The sequence below is a fragment of the Nicotiana tabacum genome, chromosome 13 (assembly GCF_000715075.1).
Source record: "Nicotiana tabacum cultivar K326 chromosome 13, ASM71507v2, whole genome shotgun sequence".
Lineage (NCBI taxonomy): Eukaryota > Viridiplantae > Streptophyta > Magnoliopsida > Solanales > Solanaceae > Nicotiana > Nicotiana tabacum.
The window spans coordinates 23,027,096-23,046,870 of NC_134092.1; the positions used below are offsets into that span (position 1 = coordinate 23,027,096).

The 19,775-nt window shown below is 34.7% G+C and overlaps 2 protein-coding genes and 1 long non-coding RNA gene across 4 annotated transcripts; 2 read left to right on the top strand and 1 right to left on the bottom strand.

The window, feature by feature from the left end:
* On the top strand, positions 1–4,566 carry LOC142167811 (uncharacterized). Its single transcript, XR_012697950.1, has 2 exons — positions 1–572; positions 1,132–4,566. It is a non-coding gene; the product is annotated as an uncharacterized LOC142167811 (long non-coding RNA).
* Positions 4,567–5,578: 1,012 nt separating this feature from the next.
* LOC107769056 (putative small nuclear ribonucleoprotein G) lies at positions 5,579–8,039 on the bottom strand. The gene is made up of 4 exons (XM_016588230.1): positions 7,879–8,039; positions 7,738–7,760; positions 6,022–6,143; positions 5,579–5,784 (listed from the first exon to the last, which is right to left on the bottom strand). Exons 1-4 carry the CDS (start codon positions 7,911–7,913, stop codon positions 5,722–5,724), a joined length of 243 nt encoding a protein of 80 aa, XP_016443716.1. The 5' UTR covers positions 7,914–8,039; the 3' UTR covers positions 5,579–5,721.
* A 2,942-nt stretch (positions 8,040–10,981) lies between these two features.
* LOC107769055 (uncharacterized) lies at positions 10,982–15,173 on the top strand. 2 transcript variants are annotated; one of them, XM_016588229.2, is made up of 5 exons: positions 10,982–11,118; positions 11,225–11,247; positions 13,038–13,108; positions 13,231–13,562; positions 13,728–15,173. In XM_016588229.2, the coding sequence occupies exons 1-4, from the start codon at positions 11,030–11,032 to the stop codon at positions 13,525–13,527; spliced, it is 480 nt and encodes a 159-aa protein (XP_016443715.1). In that variant the 5' UTR covers positions 10,982–11,029; the 3' UTR covers positions 13,528–13,562; positions 13,728–15,173. The 2 variants fall into 2 exon arrangements, with proteins under 2 accessions (XP_016443715.1, XP_016443714.1); XM_016588228.2 differs by having other exon boundaries at positions 10,983–11,118; positions 13,636–15,173.
* Positions 15,174–19,775: the final 4,602 nt, after the last annotated feature.

Genomic DNA, 19,775 nt, shown 5'->3' on the forward strand with positions numbered 1-19,775 from the left:
GACTCTCAACAGTGCTTTATGAAAATTTCTCATTTTAATTTGAAACAATAATGTATTGTTTAGCAATGTTATTGGCCCGTGCAGCTAGTACCTAAATAGAATGGAATTCCTACTATATAGAAGAGCGCAGAAGCAGCTCTCCGTCGACATCCCTGCTTGTTGACAGAGGGTTATTTTCGTCACTTCACATGCAACTGTGTACTAATTGTGTCTATTAGTGTCATTCTACGCTTACTCAGCAGTCACCGCTACATGCGTTGCTGACACAAGTTACAACTCCATTTCCCTGTGGATTTTGCACTACTTTGTATTCATAGGTTAATCAATATGTGAAAGCTTTCTGAGGGGAAAAATTGGGTTTCGGTTGTGGTTCTTCGCCGCTCTAGCCTTTTTTCATCAAAGTAATCGAATTGCAAAGTTCACTTCATTAATTTGTACTGCGAAGCTTCATTTCCGGTCTTGATTTGGCGCGCGTTTATTTAGACCACGACAACAACAACAAAACCCAGTATAATCTCACTAATGGGGTCTGGGGAGGGTAGTGTATACGCAAACCTTATCCCTGCCATGAGGTAAAGAGACTATTTTCGATAGATCATCGACTCCTTTCTTCCAAGAACTACCCACCTTGCTTTCGGTGTGATTCGAACTCACAACCTCTTACCACTTGAGCTATCCACTCTAGTCCACACGTTTATTTAGACAATAATCATTATTTGATTTAGAATTAAAATTAGGTATTTTCTGTTTTCAGATTTTGTTTCTCTCTTTTTTTGGGTTCCAGCTCATTAATTTTTATTTTTTTGAGACCCATCTCATGGATTGAAACATTTGCACTCCACTGCAGTTCCATCTCTGTTTTACCATAATTTTGCTCTGCTTCACCCTCTTCGCTTTCTTCAAAGTTCATCTGTCTTCTCCTTCTTCGTCATTTAACCCTTATTATTTTACTGTGATTTTTATTTTCGTAAATTAAATATCAATTTTTGGAATATAAAATGGTATTTTAACAGAAAAATTGGGTTTTTTCCTGAGTTTTCCGAAGTTTAAAGATAGTTACATGGTTGAAAGGTTAGTTATATTGTTCTATTTCTTTTCCTTCATATTGGTGACTGATTATTTTTGTTTCAGGATTCTTGTTAGGAGAGGGAAACAAAATTCGATGAGCTTATGTTCGGAGTTGATGTAGATTGGCTGATTATACCAACGTAAACATTCAGGAAGTGTATAAAAAGAGAAGAAGTAAAATTAGATACTTTGCGAATAGAATTGCTTGATTATTCCCTAAGCATGTTGAGTTTTAAACAAAGTTTACAAGCTATCCAAAGAGAAAAAGAAAGCAATTCCTACTCCTAATTAAAGAGATTCTAAACCCTTCCCATATTTACAAGGAATTGTTTTTCTTTTCCATATTAACAATTTACTAATTCTTAATGCTCCGTCTTTTGTTGGAGTGTACATGTCGTATGCTCCTTATTTGCCACAAGATATAGCCCGTTTGGATTGACTTAAAATATGAGACTTTTAAGTTAAAGTGCTTAAAAACACTTTATAAGTGTTGAAACTTGTTTTATAAATAAACAGTTACGTATTTGGATAAAAGTGCTGAAACTTAAAATAAGCTGATAAAGTGTTTGGTAAACAAGTGCTGGTAAACATTTTTTCTTGTTAAAATGATTGAAATATTCTTAAAGTTGTTAATATTATAAAGAAGATGATGACTATAATATTATATTTTTCGTTCATAGCTTCAAATTCAGGTAACACGTAAATTCATTTAATGATTTGATTTTAGAATATAGTTACACTAATTTTTTTAAAAAAAGAAAGGATTCAACGACCAAAAAAATTAAATGTTATGAAACCAAAAAAAAATCAAAAGAACAATATTTATAAAATATTGGAATGTATCAAACATTATTTAAAAAATTATTATTTGCTTCACGTTAAAAACTTCAAGAAATTACAAATATTGGAGAATGGAGAAAAAAAATAGTATGTTGTAGGGTTTTACTTAGGGGTAATTTCGGGATTAAGAAAAAATATAAGGGATAAGAATGTAATATCCTTGGTCAAATCAATATGGCTTTTAAGCCAATTTAGAAAAAGTTGGATTTTCCAACTTATTGGTTTTGGTTTTTTTTAAGCAGATTTTAACTTTTTTTAAGCCTATTTTTTGGTTGCCAAACACTTTCACAAATTAAAATCTGCTTAAAAGCTGATTTGACTAGATTTTAAGCCCATCCAAACAGGCATACTCAATTTTGGAGCCACAGAGTGACTTTGTAAGAATATCTGCTAATTACTGGGGAATGAGTTGACTGAGCTTTGGTTTCAAGTATCTGGTGATTAGACGTTGGATATATTAAAATGGTTTCCTATCCAGCTACAAAGGATTAGTATTTAGTTGTTGTATGCTTGAATGATAATAAGTTGAATCCATTGTGCAAGGAGATTAACAAAGAATTTTGTGGTTTTATGGATCAATTCAAGTGTCATAAGTATCAACAGTTTCTCAAAGACGATAGCCTCCTGGGACTTCAAGATGATCAAAATGTTAAACACTTTGGTAGAAGGTCCATTGTTAATCTGGTGGGATATCCAGTTTGTCAAGTTCTTAAATCTCTGTGCTTTTATTATTTCCTTTTCTCCCCTTTCATATATCTCTATAGGTGTCTCAATTAGCTTTTCTTTATTTGACGTACTCTTTTGTTTTTTCATGATCTTATCTCCAATAATCGCTTGGTCATACTTCAACTTCATCTCTGGTTTATTTGCACAAAAAAAAGAATAGTCCATGCTTTTGGCAAATGCTTAGAGAAATCATCAATTCAAGCAAGATGTCATAACGTACTATTTCATCCTTTAGCTTTACTATCGGTTAATAAATCACTTTGATGTTAATGTTTCATTATTACAGCACAACAAAGTATTCTTTGGTTGAAAAGGACTAAATCAGTGTGTTTTGCACATGTTCTGTATTTGTGTCAAAAAAGAGCTGTCTTTAATTTAGTTTATGTTTCCCACTCCATTGCAGTTACCTTGAGGCACTTGATAACAATTCTGACATTGATCGGAATGAAACGTTAGGACATTTTATTCAGTTTTCAATATGTGCATCAATTTGGTTCTGCCCCTCAAAAAGAGTAATGAGCTTTTTTTGCTTACTCCATTCTTTCATTTTGTCGCAACCATCATTTCTATATGAACGAATGAAGAAGGTCCGGTTTGGTTCTACCATTTTAAATCCCTATATTTTCTCATGTCTATTTATGCATTCATGTGAGTGATTTCTATCCAACTTCTTTTACTAGAAATGATGAAGATGGTCTCCATTAGGTTGATTAACTTTTGTCTTGTTTTCAAACTGCTGACTTGTTTAAGAACATATGTTTCATAATTTATATTATTTTTATAGTGGTGTTTAATTAAGAGAAAAAATACTTCTATCAGGCTATATTTTATTTTTACCACCATGCAGTTAGGAACTACTCATGATTCTAACTGTAAAAGAAAGAGCATATGCAGGTTGTACTATAGATTGCGCGGATGGTTCCAAAGACGTATATGATGGATGCGTAATGGCTGCCCATGTTTGTGCTAATAGTAAATGGTTTGTCAGCTAAAGTTTTTCTTCTCACAATCTGATATATAGTTTTAATTTTTTCTAGACGTGGAATGGGATTGGTCTGGCTAATGAAAAAAACTTGTTACGACTATAAGGTACCAACTTGGCAAGTTTTCTTTAGATACCATTGAAACAGAATAAAGGTTAATAGTGTGGTTATTCTGGTGTTTTGCAGTATTTATAGATCTCCTATTCTTATTTTTTGCTTTATGCACTACAAATATTCTTTTATGCTTTTGTAAGAAATACTTACACTTGGAATGCATTAAGAATGATTTCATTAGTGAAGGCTTATGACAAATCAATGAAAAATAAATACTTCTTCCTTTCGAAAACTGAATATCGCATTGCTATAAGATCTGCTCTACAGAACGACTTTGCTGAAGGTGTCCGAGCAGTCTTAGTGGACAGGGATCAGGTTTGTTTCTTGCGTTGCAAGCCCATGATACTATAACTTCATAAATGTTGGGTTTGTGGTTTCTTAGTGCATTTTCTGGTAAGGATTTTTGATTGAGCTTAGTTGAGGCGTGGTTTCATTTTCTTAAAGATTGAATAAATTTCCTGGTTTATTTATTCTTTTTTTCGCAATACAGCTTCATTTGTCCTGTTAGACCCACCATAGTGTATTGTCGATTGAGTCGACTTACAACTTGCAGGAAACTAAAACCTTTGATGATTTTGTTTCGAGAGTCCAAAATGGAATCCGTTTTGCTTGGAGGAAGAAGTTGGAGAATTGAATGTCTGAGTATGCCTGGATATCCTGCACTTTTCCAGCAGTTATGATTAATAAATACTCGTCTTTTGATCAATCAGAATACATGTTCATGTGTGTAATCCCAAATGACGCCTCTTCAGATGTTGGCATTATCTGTAAAATGTGATTTATGAGGAAATAAAGTGCAATTGGTGAAAAGAGCAAATGAAGGAACTTTTTGTAATTTATTCTTCACTTAATTTCTCTCATTATTAACACCCTGTTTATATCTCTGTTTAGATTTCTTTTTTCAGTGCAAAATTGGAAAGTTGAAGAAAATGAGTGGAGATCAACATGTGGATATGCATTACATGAGCAATATGGGGTTTATTCCGTTACCATGACATAAAATACATGTACTTCAGCTGAATATTGTACTTTGTGCGCTGAGAAATAGTATTTGTCAAAGTGAAACATACTATAATTGGAAGTGTTTGTTCTGCCGCCCGGAAAGAGTAACGAGCTTTTCTGCTTATTCCATTCTTTCATTTTATCGCAGCCATCTCTCAATTCCATTCATATGCTGCTATACTTTCAGCAGAGAAGATACCAATTCCATTCATATGCTGACATGTTTTTTTATTGCTTAGGAAATACTATTATACTTATGTGGCAAAAAGCATTAGATGTTAGTTTTATTTCTGCAATGATAAAATGCAAAAATTCTTATGTCTTGTAAGTGCTCCTGTTTGAGAAATGTTAACGAATCTTACAAGTGATTTTTATCTTCGTCACAGAGCAATACTTTTTAAGCAAGAGTTACCATATCACTAAACAGTATTTATCAAAATAAAAATAATCTAGTGTATATAGAAGATCCATATAGCCCAATTCAAGTCTTCAACTATTCTTTTAGGCTTATTTGAATGATTGATTATCCAAATTTACACCACCTAATAAACACTCACAAATAGACCTAAGGGATCAGTAATGAACTTGTATAATACTAACAATCCGAGGATCCATCAACTGTAAACAGAGGCAGGTTAATAGTTAAAACTTGAAGGTTTCAGAATTTTAATATTTGTTGAAATTTTACTAGTGTCACATAGATATTTATGTTCCATGTCGAAAATATTAGGTGTATTTGAGCCTACAAACAATACACTCGCCTCTGCTTGCAAGCTCCCTCACAACTCCTAAAATATGGAGAAAAAACGCCAACTAAAGAGCACACAACTCAATGATAACAAAAGTTGGAAGAGAAATAGACGGTCAAACTTATATATAGTCAAAAACTGGTTAATCCCAGTATAATACACAAGTAGTTTAGGTTTCAAAAGAGCAGTAACATCTTTTACTAAAGATAAAGATCCCTCTACTGATCGCATCATCCATATTACTGTGCTCTGGCGACAGGCTCCAGTGCTTCAATTGTTACCACACTATTACCCCGAATAACCTGCAAGATCAATCATGCACCAAGTTGAAAAATAATGACAATAATAGTTGAGGGATTTCTAGAACCTACGAGCTTTTAAGATAACTACGCTAAGAAGGTTAGAAAACAAAATTTTCAGCAAAATATAAGAATTCCAAGACTAGATAAAAATAGAATTGATTATATACCACAGTTTTACAAAGCCAAATTTATAAATAGGGGAGAGGGAGGGAGTAAAAACCGGCAGCAGGGACTCACCACCATGCCAATCTCATTCTTCTCATTGCCATTAACCTCAACAGTGTTGTCAATAACCAAATTCATGAACTGATCGAACCCACGAAGAGTCCCCACAACTAGGCGGTTGGCATTCAACTTGACTGCAAAAGGTATACAACGTTACTTCATTCAGCACAGCAACCTCATGAAGGAAATTGGCTAATAAAACAGGTTATGCGATTCAGACAATGAACATTGCCTTAAACAGTACACGTACTGCAACTTCTTACACCAATTAAATGAAATTCCTTTGGGTTAAGATATCTCTTTTTCTGTTAGTTCAACAAAATGTATATGGTAAACCCTGCAAGGCTTGCACTTGAAGAGACAAAATAATGGTGGGCAGTAAACTGCATTGAAAATGCAAAGTTTCAAGATACAAAGAGCCATCTTGTGTTTCACTTTGCCTTACTTTTTTATTTAGATGCACTTTGCCTTACTTTTTAACATGTCCATCTAAATAAAAGTCACTCTTCTTCACATGTTAGATGTAGTTGATACGCCACTGCACTTCAGTTCTTAATTTTTTCCTCACATGCAAACATAGATAAAACATTTGCAATGTTTTGAAATGCAAAATCAGCACTTGTCGTACAACCTGAGAAGCATCATGTTAAAAGGGAAGAGAAAGGTTTTACAGTCTCGATAATTCTGGAAACAAAAACAAATAACAACTATGCCTTAAACCCAAATTAGTTGGAGTTGCCTATATGAATCCTCAATATCCATTACGTTTTGTTTGGACATATTTCATTCTAATACTCAACAATTTATCTTTTAAGACTAAGGGACCAGGGTGATGAAGTGCTAGGGAGTGAACTCAAACACGTGGCGTTAGAATACATAAATTAACCTACTTATGCCATAATCCTAAGAACTTAAATTTTAAAAAACAAGAGCGAGAGAATACATAAAACATATGCGGCCTTCAGTGCCCTGAACCTTAAATATTAAACAATATCTTTTCAACCCTATATTAGGTGCAACTTAACTAATTTGTTCTTATACACAATATCCCCAAGAGTCAGTGGCATACGACTCGAAAATCAGCGGATAATAGACCCGCTCATCTATCCTTCTCCACTCAAATACCAAGTTTTTGTCGCAAGGCCCGAACATGTAACGTGCACATCACAAGCTGCACTCTTACCACTAAAACAAAGCCTTGGGAACCTTAACTACTAGACTAGTGCTACTAAAACAATATTCCCCAGAAACCTATATAAGTTGCAGGAAAAAAAAGTGAACGTCACACAAAGTTCAAGAACTTAACCAAATCCAAAAAAAATGGTATTTTGAAGCAATACCAAGCACAGTAAGAGAAATTAAGTCCAAAGAGGTGTCTCAAAAGTTATTACAAACAAAAACCTAACTAAGTTAAAATATAATAGAAAAAGAATAGCAAGAGTATACATAAGCCATAAAAGTGGTCCTCTATGCCCAAAACTTTAAACCCTAAACAATATATCACTAAAAACCTAACTTTTTGTATTCAACTCTAAACAAGTATCAGAAAAAGAATAAGCAAATAAATCACACAAAGTTCAACAACTTAAGTAAGTTTAAAAGACTATATTTTGAAGAAATACCCACTAAAAGTAACATAAGTAAAATCCAAATCAAGATGCAGAATAAGGATAAAAAAATAAAAGGGGGTTAAATATCAGAGGTAAAAGCAAAAGGGTTTTAACTTACTTTGGAGCTGCTTGTCCATATACCTAACCAAAGAAGAAAAAAAACACAAAGGTCAGTTTATAAAGGAGTAAGAAATTAAGCTAGATTATGAACATTAACATTTAGAAAAGAGGAAAAATATGTAAAGATTGTAGACATTACTTTTTGAGATCCGGAGGCTGACCCGATCTGCTCATCTTTTTTCTTCTTTCTGTCTTTGAGTCTACTGAGGGGCAGAGAGGTAACGAGCTGAATGTTTTTTTGGATGTTCAGCGGCCGCTCGTTGGTCTATACAAAGTACAAACCCCTAAAAGGGTTTAACTTTTCGCACCTTATTTTAGTTATATACACATATTTTTTGTAAGAGATGGATATAAATAAAATAAAGACTTATTTTGTCAATTTACTTTCTTCGAGTTATAAGAGCCATAAAGGATTATCCTTCAAGGTGGCTGAGTTTGTTGAGCATGGAACTTTGGTTTAGGGTTCGACACTCACTTGCATATCTCTTGGTCTAGCCTGTCATAAGTAACTTGCTTAGTATAATTTATGTTTCTATATAGTTTGCGGGCTATTAAAAAATAATGGTTGTGGATTTCCTTGTTAATAAAAATAAAAATCATATCCTTATAGTATATGATTGTACTCGCCCTCTTTCTGTCATATCAAATGAGAATTTAGTAACAACAATAGCAATAATTACTATTAATTTCAAACTAATTGAGCTGAGTATACGAACCAATTATATTCGATTAACTTACATCATAAGTGAATTGACACTACATTCGTCGTTGATTTATCGTGCTTTACTTGAATTTGAGATTGTTAATGTGAGCAAACTCATATAACAACGTTTTGTGTGTATATTCAATATTGCTTAACTATTATTAACCCGAAAATATAAAGTGCCAATTCAGTACAAATTCTCAAAATCAAAACCTATACTTAGTTATACAATACAATTTAAATATAAGTAAATGACCGGTTTGTTTCATGAAAAGGCTTGGTTACCAATCTATTTGTTTATATTTTACCGATCTTTCATGAAAAAGGCTTGTTTCACTTCGCTAGTCGAGTTTGACTTGACACAAAGTTTTAATAAAAAAAGAAAAGTTTTAAAATTTATGATTTTAAGTATGCTATAACATTTGTATAACAATGATACTTTTAAAAATTTATAATTTTAAACATATCATAATATTTATGTGCTTATAAAAGTTTCTTATTAAGAATTTGAAACGTAATATTATTTTTGAAACTGCCTAATAAAGAAATAGTACCAAATAAAATGAAACGGAGAAAAACACATTTATTTTTGGTCATAGAGCTGTTTTCTCTTGCAGAGTTCTATATGGAAAACCAAATGTTATATGCAAAACTTGATGCTTTTTTTTTGTGGCGCCCAAACAAATTATCCCTTAGTTTTATAGTACTCCACAGTTAGTAAAGTGTAAATGACGAAAAACAACATGCCCTTAATTTGGAATCTATCTAGACCAATCTACCACTAATGTAAAAAAGAAAAAGAAAAATGACACCGTATAACTGCTCTCAAAATAATAGCTATATATATATATATATATATATATATATATATATATATATATATCTGTATGTTATTTACAAAAATTATACAAATTTTATATATTTTTTTGACTACCGAATATAAATAGTGTAAAAAAAACCAAAAAACAATTGATAAGACCCAATTAACAAACACTTCCCAGTAGGGGTACTTATCCGATAATCCGATTATCGATTATCGAATTATAAATGTAGTAATCTGTTAGCCATCCAATTGGACAACGTGAGGATTGGTATCGGATTAACGATTATTGAGCGGTTTATCGGCTAAATCAAATAAATTATTTTTTTTGTATAATATTGAAATGGATTCTTTTTTATGGGTGATTTTGTTGACTGACTTCCTGTACACATCCTAATAAACCTGATAAGCTGGATAGAATTGAAAATTCTGGTGGGAAAGTTATAAATTGGAATGGACATTGAATCGTAGGAGTTCTTGCTACTTCAAGATCTATAGTAAAGTGTAAATATAAAAATTCTTAACAGTTAAAATTGAGTAATCCGTTCCCAAATCGTTAAGCCGTTAATTATAAAATCGCAATCCGTTTATCGTCCATTACCCCAATAATCTGATACCAATAAGTCAATAAGCCATCGATTCGATTCGGTTCGATTAACGATTTCGGTTCGATTTTGAATGACCCTGCTTTCCCGCTAAACATATCAGTACTTATCAAATATCAACATGAGCATTAATTAAACGGCAAAAGGCCAAATATATCCTTCTACTTTCGAAAATGGTCTAAGAATACCCCTCGTTATACTATTGCCATCTATACCCCTGCAGTTATATTTTGGGTTCAAATATACCCCTCATTTTAAACGGAGGGACACGTGTCATTGTCCTGTTGGTCAATTCTAAATATCTCCTAATTAATTAAAAAGACCCATTATCCATATTCGAAATATATTTTTTTTTTTGGTAAAAACTGAAAAAAACTAAAAAAACATTTTTACTACAAACTGAAAAAAAACAAAAATATTTTTTTTCCATTTTTTACAAAAATCTGCTTTAAAAAAACTAAAAAATATTTTCTAAAACAATATTTTTGTAAAAACTGAAAAAAAATATTGAAAAGAAATTTTCTAAAGCAATTAAAAATTGAAAAAACTGAAATATTTTTAACTAAAAACTGAAAAAAAGAAGAAAATATTTGTTTTTACAAAAACACTGCTTTAGAAATTTGCTTTTTAGTTTTTTTTTTAGTTTTTATAAAAAATTTATTTTAGAAAATATTTTTCAGCTTTTTTTAAAGCAGTTGTTTTTGTAAAAAATTGGAAAAAAAATATTTTTCGTTTTTTTTTCCACTTTTTAGTAATTGTTTTTTCCAGTTTTTACAAAATAAATTGCTTTAGAAAATTGATTTTCAACTTTTGTTTTTCAGTTTTTTCAAAAATATTATTTTAGAAAATATTTTTTAGTTTTTTCTAAAGCAGCTTTTTTGTAAAAATTGAAAAAAAAATATTTTCTTTTTTTTTTTATTTTTAGTAAAAATAATTTTAGTTTTTTCCAGTTTTTATAAAATAAATTGTTTTAAAAAATTATTTTTTGGATATGATTAATGAGTTTTTTTAATTAATTAGAAGATATTTAGAATTGACCAAACATTATGTTCCGTTTAAATGAGGGTATATTTGAAACCAACGGTATAAGGCGAGGGATATTATTTTATACCATTTTCCAGATTAGATGAGTATATTTGTTCCTTAAAGGTCGGTTCAGCTGATGGTTTTCCCTTTGAGCAAGAAATTTCCCTCTCTGCCTCTGCTAAGACTTGAGCTAAAAAAGATGAGACATCCTCCGGGTTTCAAAAGGTTTGTATTTTTCCTTTTTATGCGTTAATTTTCATTCTAGCTTCAGTTCTTATTCCTTTACCTCTGTATTTTTTTTTCTGTTTTTTTGTTTAATTTTGTTTCTTAGGTGCATGGGCAGGAAGCTTCAAAGTAAGTTAAAACCCCTTTCTCCTCTACTCTGAAATTCTACCCCTTTTCTCTGTTTCCCTTAGTTTTGAGTCTGTATTTGGCATTATTGCTTTCTCTATTACTGGGTATTTCTCAAAGCATATTCTTTTGAAATTTAGTTAAGTAATTGAGCTTTGTGTGACTATTCACTATTTTTGTGCAACCTACTAGGGGTTTAAGGGATAAAAGTCTAGGAGTTTAGTCTTTAGGGAACATAAGACCAATTAGAAACTCAAAAGGATAGTAAGCTCACCCCTCTAGTGGTCAATGAAGTGCAGAGAGAACCGAGACCTCAAGTTTCAGTGGAGATTAAAAAAACTAGGTGATTTTTCTCATCTGTCTAAGACTTGGTGGACAGAGTTATCGGTACCTGTGCTAGTGGGAGTTAGCAGATATCCGGGGAATAGTGGAGGTGCGTGCAAGTTCACATGGACATTACCGTCATAAGAAAATAAAAGCCCCCACCTCACCTCTTCACCACTTAAATACCAAGATGGGCAAGGTTCGAATCCGTGACGTGTGCCTCATTCACATATCACCCGCTCGACTCTTACCACTAGACCAAAGCCTTGGGCAAATTCCTCTTTCTCATTTTGATCTTTCCTATTTGTTTTTTCTTTTAATACTTGCTGAGACAGTAAAACCCCATCTTTTCCGTTTTAACATGGTACATTTTGTGGAGTTCGGATCCAAAGTAATGCTTAAAAACTCTTAAAGAACCATAGTAATGTGAAAAAAAAAGAACCAAATTACATATAGTGCATGGTAGGCATGCGCTATATAAGCCTGGCCAAACGTCCCATTTGTCTGAACATCTGAACAAGGATATTACAGATGCACAGAGTGAAAAAGATGACAGTGACTACCCCAACAATGCGAATAAGTCAGGCGATGAAGTACCCTTTATGGATTCAGAAGATGATGAAGAAGAGGAGCCAGCGCCTACATTTTCATTTAAGTGAAGTTCTACTCTGCATTTCTAAAATAAAAATGTTTATTACTGTGTATGGAGGTGCACATGGTTGCACTTGCCTTCTTAAAGTCTACTTGTATTTGAGTATAGTCTACTCAGGGACTCGTATCGTCTGGTTCTAGATAACCATTTTTCAGCCTATCATGATGCTTACACTTATTAAGATTGATTACTTCTATGTTAGAAATAGATGCACTTCAAATAGAAATGATTCTGAACTCTTCGATGCTGTATAAAGTCTAGGATGTTGGTAGTGTCTCTCCACAGTGATAATGTTTATTCTCCAGAATTTGGATTCAATTCATTTGTTGGAAGAGATACTCCTTTACCTATTTGTTGGGGTTTGCACTAAATAGTTCGAGTTGATTCATGTCAAAACTCTTTGTATGTTTCTGACTCTCTTAATTTTTTGCTTCATATTAATCTCCCTTATTGTTGTTCTTCCTGCTTGCACAACTCTAAGTGCTGCCAATGGAAAGCCTGGATCAAGTAGCGCAAGTTTTTGAATCCATAATTTATTTTGTTTATATATTTCTAGTTTCGCTTTGCTGTTCAATCGTCAAAAGCTCTCTTTATATTTATATAATCGTATTTTCATCAGGATTTTTTAATATAATTGTATCTGCTAGTACTTAATCAAAAAAGAAAATTGTATACATTATCATATAGCACCATCTGATCTCTTTTACATCCCATTTAAGCATATCATAACTGGCTTTGACAGTGTTCTTTTAATAGTTTTTTATGTGTTTGTTGCAATTAATGTGTTTTGCTTTATTTTGTGCTGTAATGCACACAGCACATGAAGCTACATTTGAGATTTCCGATGAGAATTCTGTGACTGAGACTGCGCCTGCACCAGTTAACAGGGTAACATATAATCATGTTCTTTCTCTTGATTGATTCTCATAACTTATGAGAGTTGGATGTTTGTTTTGCTTCTACCTTTTGGAAATATGCATCAATAATTGGTTCTTCCTTTGCTTACTCAGAAAAGGCCACGTGGTGGAAACGCTGAACGATGGTTGGAGGAGGACGAGCTGGTCCTCATTGACATTTTACATGAGAATATGAAGAAACATGAGTTCAACTCTTTTATCATTATACTGCAAAATGTTGGAGTGACATTATTGACGAGTTTTGGGCTAGAACGGGAAAGCGCAAAAGGTATTATGATGAGCAATGCATCAAACAGAAATATCATAGGCTTAAAAAAAATTGGAAGGATTTCAAGGAAGTACTTGCAAGATGCTCGGAATATGGATGGGACCAAGAAACTAACAAAGTAGTTGTTCCTAATGATGTTTGGGCGAATCATGTGGAGGTAAGTTCCTACCATCACCTAGCAAGTACAGTTGCGAACCGACTTGTTATAATTGGTTGTTTTTCGTTTACAGAGATTCAGTGATCACAAGAAGTTCAGATATCATGGCCTAAAAATTTTTGATAAATTGAATGAAATGTCCAAAAATATTTGTGTCCTTGGCAGTCCATCCAGTTGGTCCAGGAAGTCCCAAGTTTCTGAGACCGCAAAGATCATTGACTGCATCACTGGAGTCGCAGTCACTGTCCGACGATTCAGATAGCGATGATGAGGATTTCATTCTCTATGCAGCAGCACTATCTGCGGACCTGTAAGACAACAAAGGTCAGCATTACGAACTATATATACTTCCTGCTATGGTGCAATATGGGTCTGTGAATTACTAATATCTGTTAGGAATGTATTAAAGCTTAAGCTTCTATTGTAACATATTTCTTCGACTAGTTGAAATGATGCGACAAATTAAGAGCCCGTTTGGACATAAGAAAATTTTTCTTTTTTTCCAAAAAATTCGCTTTTTTCCTAAATTAGCGTTTGTTCATAAAATTTTCAATTTTCACTTGAAGATTCATTTTGGAAATTTTCGAAATTTTGAAAAACTCCAAAAAGTTGTTTTTCAAAATTTTCACTCAAATCACTCATAAAACTTCAAAAAAACCCAAAATTATATTCATGTCCAAACACAACTCTAAATTTCAAATATCATTTTCACTTGAAAATTTTTTCCCCCCTATTTTGGAATTTTACAATTCTTATGTCCAAACGCCCACTAAGTTGTTGCTATTTGAAAACCATAATATTTGGGTTTCTATTGAGGAGTCACTGGCATTTTCTTTATTCTCATTGCATAACATGATAGTCATGATCCATGATAAGTTACGCGAGTTTGGTTTTGATGATTTGTCAAACTTCATGAAAGAACCAGTTAAGGAATGAGGGAACAACAGTGGGAACATATAAGATCAGTTCCCATGTCGTCGCGCAAGTCAACTATACTGTTGTTAAAGTGCTGCATTGTACTTGCAATAGTACATCAGAACAGCTGCAATTTGCTAAACCAGAAATGCCCTTGTAACTACCCTCATGATCTCACATATATAAACAACATGTTACAAGGTGTTGACCTAACACTTGCATTTACAAAAACACATAATCTCTCAAGTGTGCAGCCGCCTCTGAGGGATCAGGTGCATTGAAGAACAAAGCAGCTACAAAACAAAGGACCAGATCCCAACATTGAATATGTCGTGTGTCATTTAAGTATTGCTGTGTCTTTTTCTTATGTTATTTATTTGTAACTCCTACACAGCTTTTTAGAAGCATTTAGTAGGACATTATTTAACCATCATTGCTTTTGGTTATTGACTAGAGTTAATCAAGAGAGCATCTTTGTAATAGAGTTATTTACAAAGAGCTTACAATAGAGTTATTGTAAAAGGTGAGAGATTAAGAGTTTAATACCTAGATTGCAATAGGTTGCTGAGAGTTTTCCACGTAAATATTGCGTTCTTAATTTACTGCTGTGTACTGTGGGAACTGATAGAGAACTTGGTTCTCTATACAGTTTGGTGGACCCTTAGTTTTTATCAATCCACTGCTATACTTTTTCAATGTTTGTTTGATATAATTACTAGCATATTGGAAGAGTTTCCGGAACAATCAACCATCTTTCCATCTATAACTATATGCCCCTTAAATAGGAGCTGTAGCATAAGAAAATTTCTCTGAGAAACGTGCATCCAATTGGCACTAACATTAAGTAATGTGTCTCATCAAAATGTAATTTACGGTATTACTCTAGTTAGTTGTTTTACTTGTGGCCTTTAAGCGTTAATGAGTGTTAAGTTTTACGATCTGAAGAATTCTTGAATACATTAGTAACAAAGATTGCCAATTCTTTAGTATCATTAAGCCAAAACGTCTAATATAAAGCGCATTCAATGGTTCTACGAACCCAATACTTTAACATCAAAAAGTTCTTAAATGTAGTACGATATAATATAGTATCAGATACACTATGAATCCGCTGAAATTAAATTCTAGATTCCCCTATGCTGTGATGGGTGGTCGCAACAATATATGTGAAAATAGCACGGACTAACCAGTTTTTAAGCTGGTAATTGAAAAATAGTCAGGGTTTGTAAGTTATTGCAAAATAACCATTATTTTGTTGAAACACAGAAAGTTTCATGCTATGCTGGATTATGGAGCTCACGCGTATAAATTTCCAGCATATTATATTGGAACGTTAGCACACGGAAAGTTCTAGCATATTATGCTGGATTATGAAGCTCTTACGTATAAACTTCCAGCATATTGTATTGCAACTCCAACACATTACAAAATTCCAGCTCATTATGTTGTAATCTCATATGAAATAAATTCGAACTCCAACATATTATGCTAGAATTTTTTCGGATATTTAAGGGTATTTTTGTTCAAATTTTATATTTTACATGAAAAATGCTAAATTTTTATTACTTTTAAAACTGTAACTAATTTTTAATTACTAATTGTAAATCTGACTATTTTTAATTCCCCAACATATATTGGTATGACATCTGATTCAAAGTACTAGATCGATCACCATTTATTCCTTTACCACAACGCCATATTTGCTTTGGCGATCCATACTTTCTCCAAGTCCATGACCTTTATAATTCTATGCTTTTCACATAATACTACTTTGTTAGATGAAATTTCCTTCAAATAATGAACTTTGTATATAGTCGAAATAGATTTCGGCCTTCATACGATTGATCGAGGTCGAAACATAATGGATCGAAGAAAGACTTCGTAATATCGAGATGGGTTCCGAAGATGGTATGAACGAGCTTCAGATTTCAGGTATAGGTCAAACACTGAGTTCGAAGTCATTATCGAGCTCGGGTCTGAATCGAACTATGATGAGATGATTTCGAGCTTAAGGGGCAGAGGCCAACCGATACCGATTTTCGAGTCCACATCGAGCTCTAGAAGCAATACCGACCAGCACCGAGGACGATCGAGCTCAAGTTCACAGACAAGAGCCGCTGCAAACACACTAAGGGAGAGAATCTCGGCGAAAATTAGGAAAAAGCTGATTTATCATGGGTTCTCCACTATGTATTTTTAATTATATCTAAAGTAGGATCCTCCACTATAAAGAGGATGACTACATTTCTATAGAGGGCAATTCTTTGGCTTACATTATAAATTCAAGCACCATACACTCCTATATTGAAGAGTTATTCTTTTAAGATTCATAAATTGATTCATCTTGCTTAGTCCTAAAAATCATCTTCTTTTCAACCTTGTTTATTTGGTATCCGTATTTGAGATTTCTATTTATCCTTACAATTTGTATTAAGCTATGCCACATATCATAAGAACTACGTACAAATTAAACTCTATCCGTTTTTCAGGTAAACAATTTGGCGCTCACCGTGGGGCTAAGGATAACAGTGGTTATTTGATACGAATCTGCAAAAACACACCATTTTGCACTTGTTTCCGTAAGTATCTTGGATTTCGGATTAGCAACGACTAACTACCAATCAAATGGCCTTACCTATTGACAACGAAGCTGGTCTTCAAGATGAGAACAACAACTTGACACCAGTACCGAAAGACCACTTGTCAACGCCGTTGGAGTTCGAATCGAAGTGCCGATAGATATCAATTCGCATGTGGCCATTGAGGTGAACCTACATTTTGAACCTGAAAATAGCATTCATGGTGGCGCTCGGTCTGCAGCTCGAGATACCCATAACGTCGAGAAAAATGGCGTCAACTTGCGTATGATTTTCGAAATGTTGCAATCTCAACATGAAGCAATCGCTCAGTTGCAGAGTCAAACCCAGATACCGAGTAGACCGGAGCCCAGTCAACCCCGAGAAATCGCCCATACAACAGAACCAGCTATAGTGAAATTAAATGAGCAGGAGTCGGGGACTAATCCCGTAATTGCTAAGATGTTCGAAGAACTGACCAAACGAATAGATACGAGAGAAAAGAGGATCGAAGCAAATGACAAAAAGGTGGAGACATACAACTCCAGGGTTGATCAGATCCTGGGGGCACCACCAATATTGAAGGGCTTAGATTCCAAAAAATTCATACAAAAGCCTTTCCCCCCAAGCACGGCTCCTAAACTGATCCCAAAGAAGTTCCGCATGCCCGAGATTCCTAAATATAACGGAACTACCGACCCCAACGAACATGTCACCTCATACACATATGCCATCAAAGGAACGATCTAGAGGATGATGAGATCGAATCCGTATTATTGAAGAAATTCGGTGAAACCCTGTCAAAGGGAGCGATGATATGATATCATAATTTGCCATCTAATTCTATCGATTCTTTTGCTATGCTTGTGGATTCCTTCGTAAAAGCACACGCCGGGGCCATAAAAGTCGAGACCAGGAAGTCAGACCTATTTAAGGTAAGACAAAAGGATAACGAGATGCTAAGGGAATTCATGTCTCGTTTTCAAATGGAACAAATGGATCTACCCCCGGTCACAGACGATTGGGCTGTTCAGGCTTTCACTCAAGTTTTGAACGAACGAAGTTCGATGGCTTTACGACGGTCGAAGCACAACCTGATCGAGTACCCGACTATCACTTGGGCTGACGTGCACAATCGGTACCAATCAAAAATTAAGGTCGAAGATGATCAGTTGGGGTCTGAACCCGCTGCTCGAAGGGATATCAATCGAGAACCAGGTCCGATCAGGGATCGATACCGACCGTATAACGGAAACCACAGAATCAATGAATCGAGACGCAACCCCGGACAAAGCAACAAAAGAAGTGATCGAGGTCAAGGGTCTCGGGGGCTGATGAACAGAAGTGGGTTCGACAGGCCTACCGGATATAAGGAAGCTCCTCGGTTATCGGAGTATAACTTTAGCATTGATGCATCCGCCATCGTGTCGGCTATCGGACCCATCAAAGACACTAAATGGCCTCGACCCATGCAGACCGATCCTGCCCAGAGAAATCCCAATCAAATGTGTGAATATCATGGCACCCATGGCCACAGAACGGAAGATTGCAGGCAACTAAGAGAGGAGGTAGCCCAGTTATTCAATAAAGGGCACCTTCGAGAATTTTTAAGCGACAGGGCGAAGAACCATTTCAAAAACAGGGATTTCGGCAAGTAAAAAGAACAAGAAGAACCACAGCACGTCATTCACATGATCATCGGCGGTGTCGATACCCCTCAAGGGCCGGTGCTTAAACGCACTAAGACATCGATTGTGAGAGAAAAACGATCTCGAACTCAGGATTACGCACCTATAGGAACTTTGTCTTTCAATGATGAAGATGCAGAAGGAATCATACTACCTCATAACTATGCACTGGTAATATCCGTACTTATGAATAAAACTAAAGTTAAGCGTGTGTTAATTGATCTAGGTAGCTCGACCAACATTATTAGATCGAAGGTCGTACAACAGCTCGGTCTACAGGACCAGATCATACTCGCGACCCTGTTCTAAACGGATTCAATATGGCATGTGAAACCACCAAAGGCGAGATAAGTCTGCCGATAAACGTGGCCGGGACCATCCAGGAAATGAAGTTCCACGTAATCGAAGGCGACATGAGGTACAACGCCCTTTTTGGAAGGCCATGGATCCACAACATGAGAGCTGTACCTTCGACCCTATACCAGGTCCTCAAATTCCCGAACATCGGGGGGAGTGGGGGGTCATAACAGTGTACGGAGAATAACCGGACGCAAAAGAAATGTTTGCCGTCGAGGAAGCGAATCTGATATCCTCGCCTTTGCCAATAAAAGGATAGAGCTCAAAAGGGGAACAAGATGCCAAATAGCAATCACAGACAACAGCTTTAACCCAACCAAAAAATCAGAAGATCGATGAAGATGATGATCAAAGGATCCATCGATCCTTCATGTTTCCCGATGATTCCGACACTACCCAATCAACGATTGAAGAGTTGGAGCAAGTCATATTAATCGAGCATTTGCCCGAATGAAAGGTATACCTGGGAACGGGATTAACCCCCGAACTCAGGAACATGCTTATTCAATTTCTTATCGATAACATGAATTATTTTGCTTGGTCCCATTTAGATATAACAGGGATCCCACCAGATATAATTACGCATCGGCTAAGCCTGGACCCTAGGTTCCAACCAATAAAGCAAAAAAGAAGGCCCCAATCCGAGGTAAAGCACGCATTCATAATGGACGAGGTAA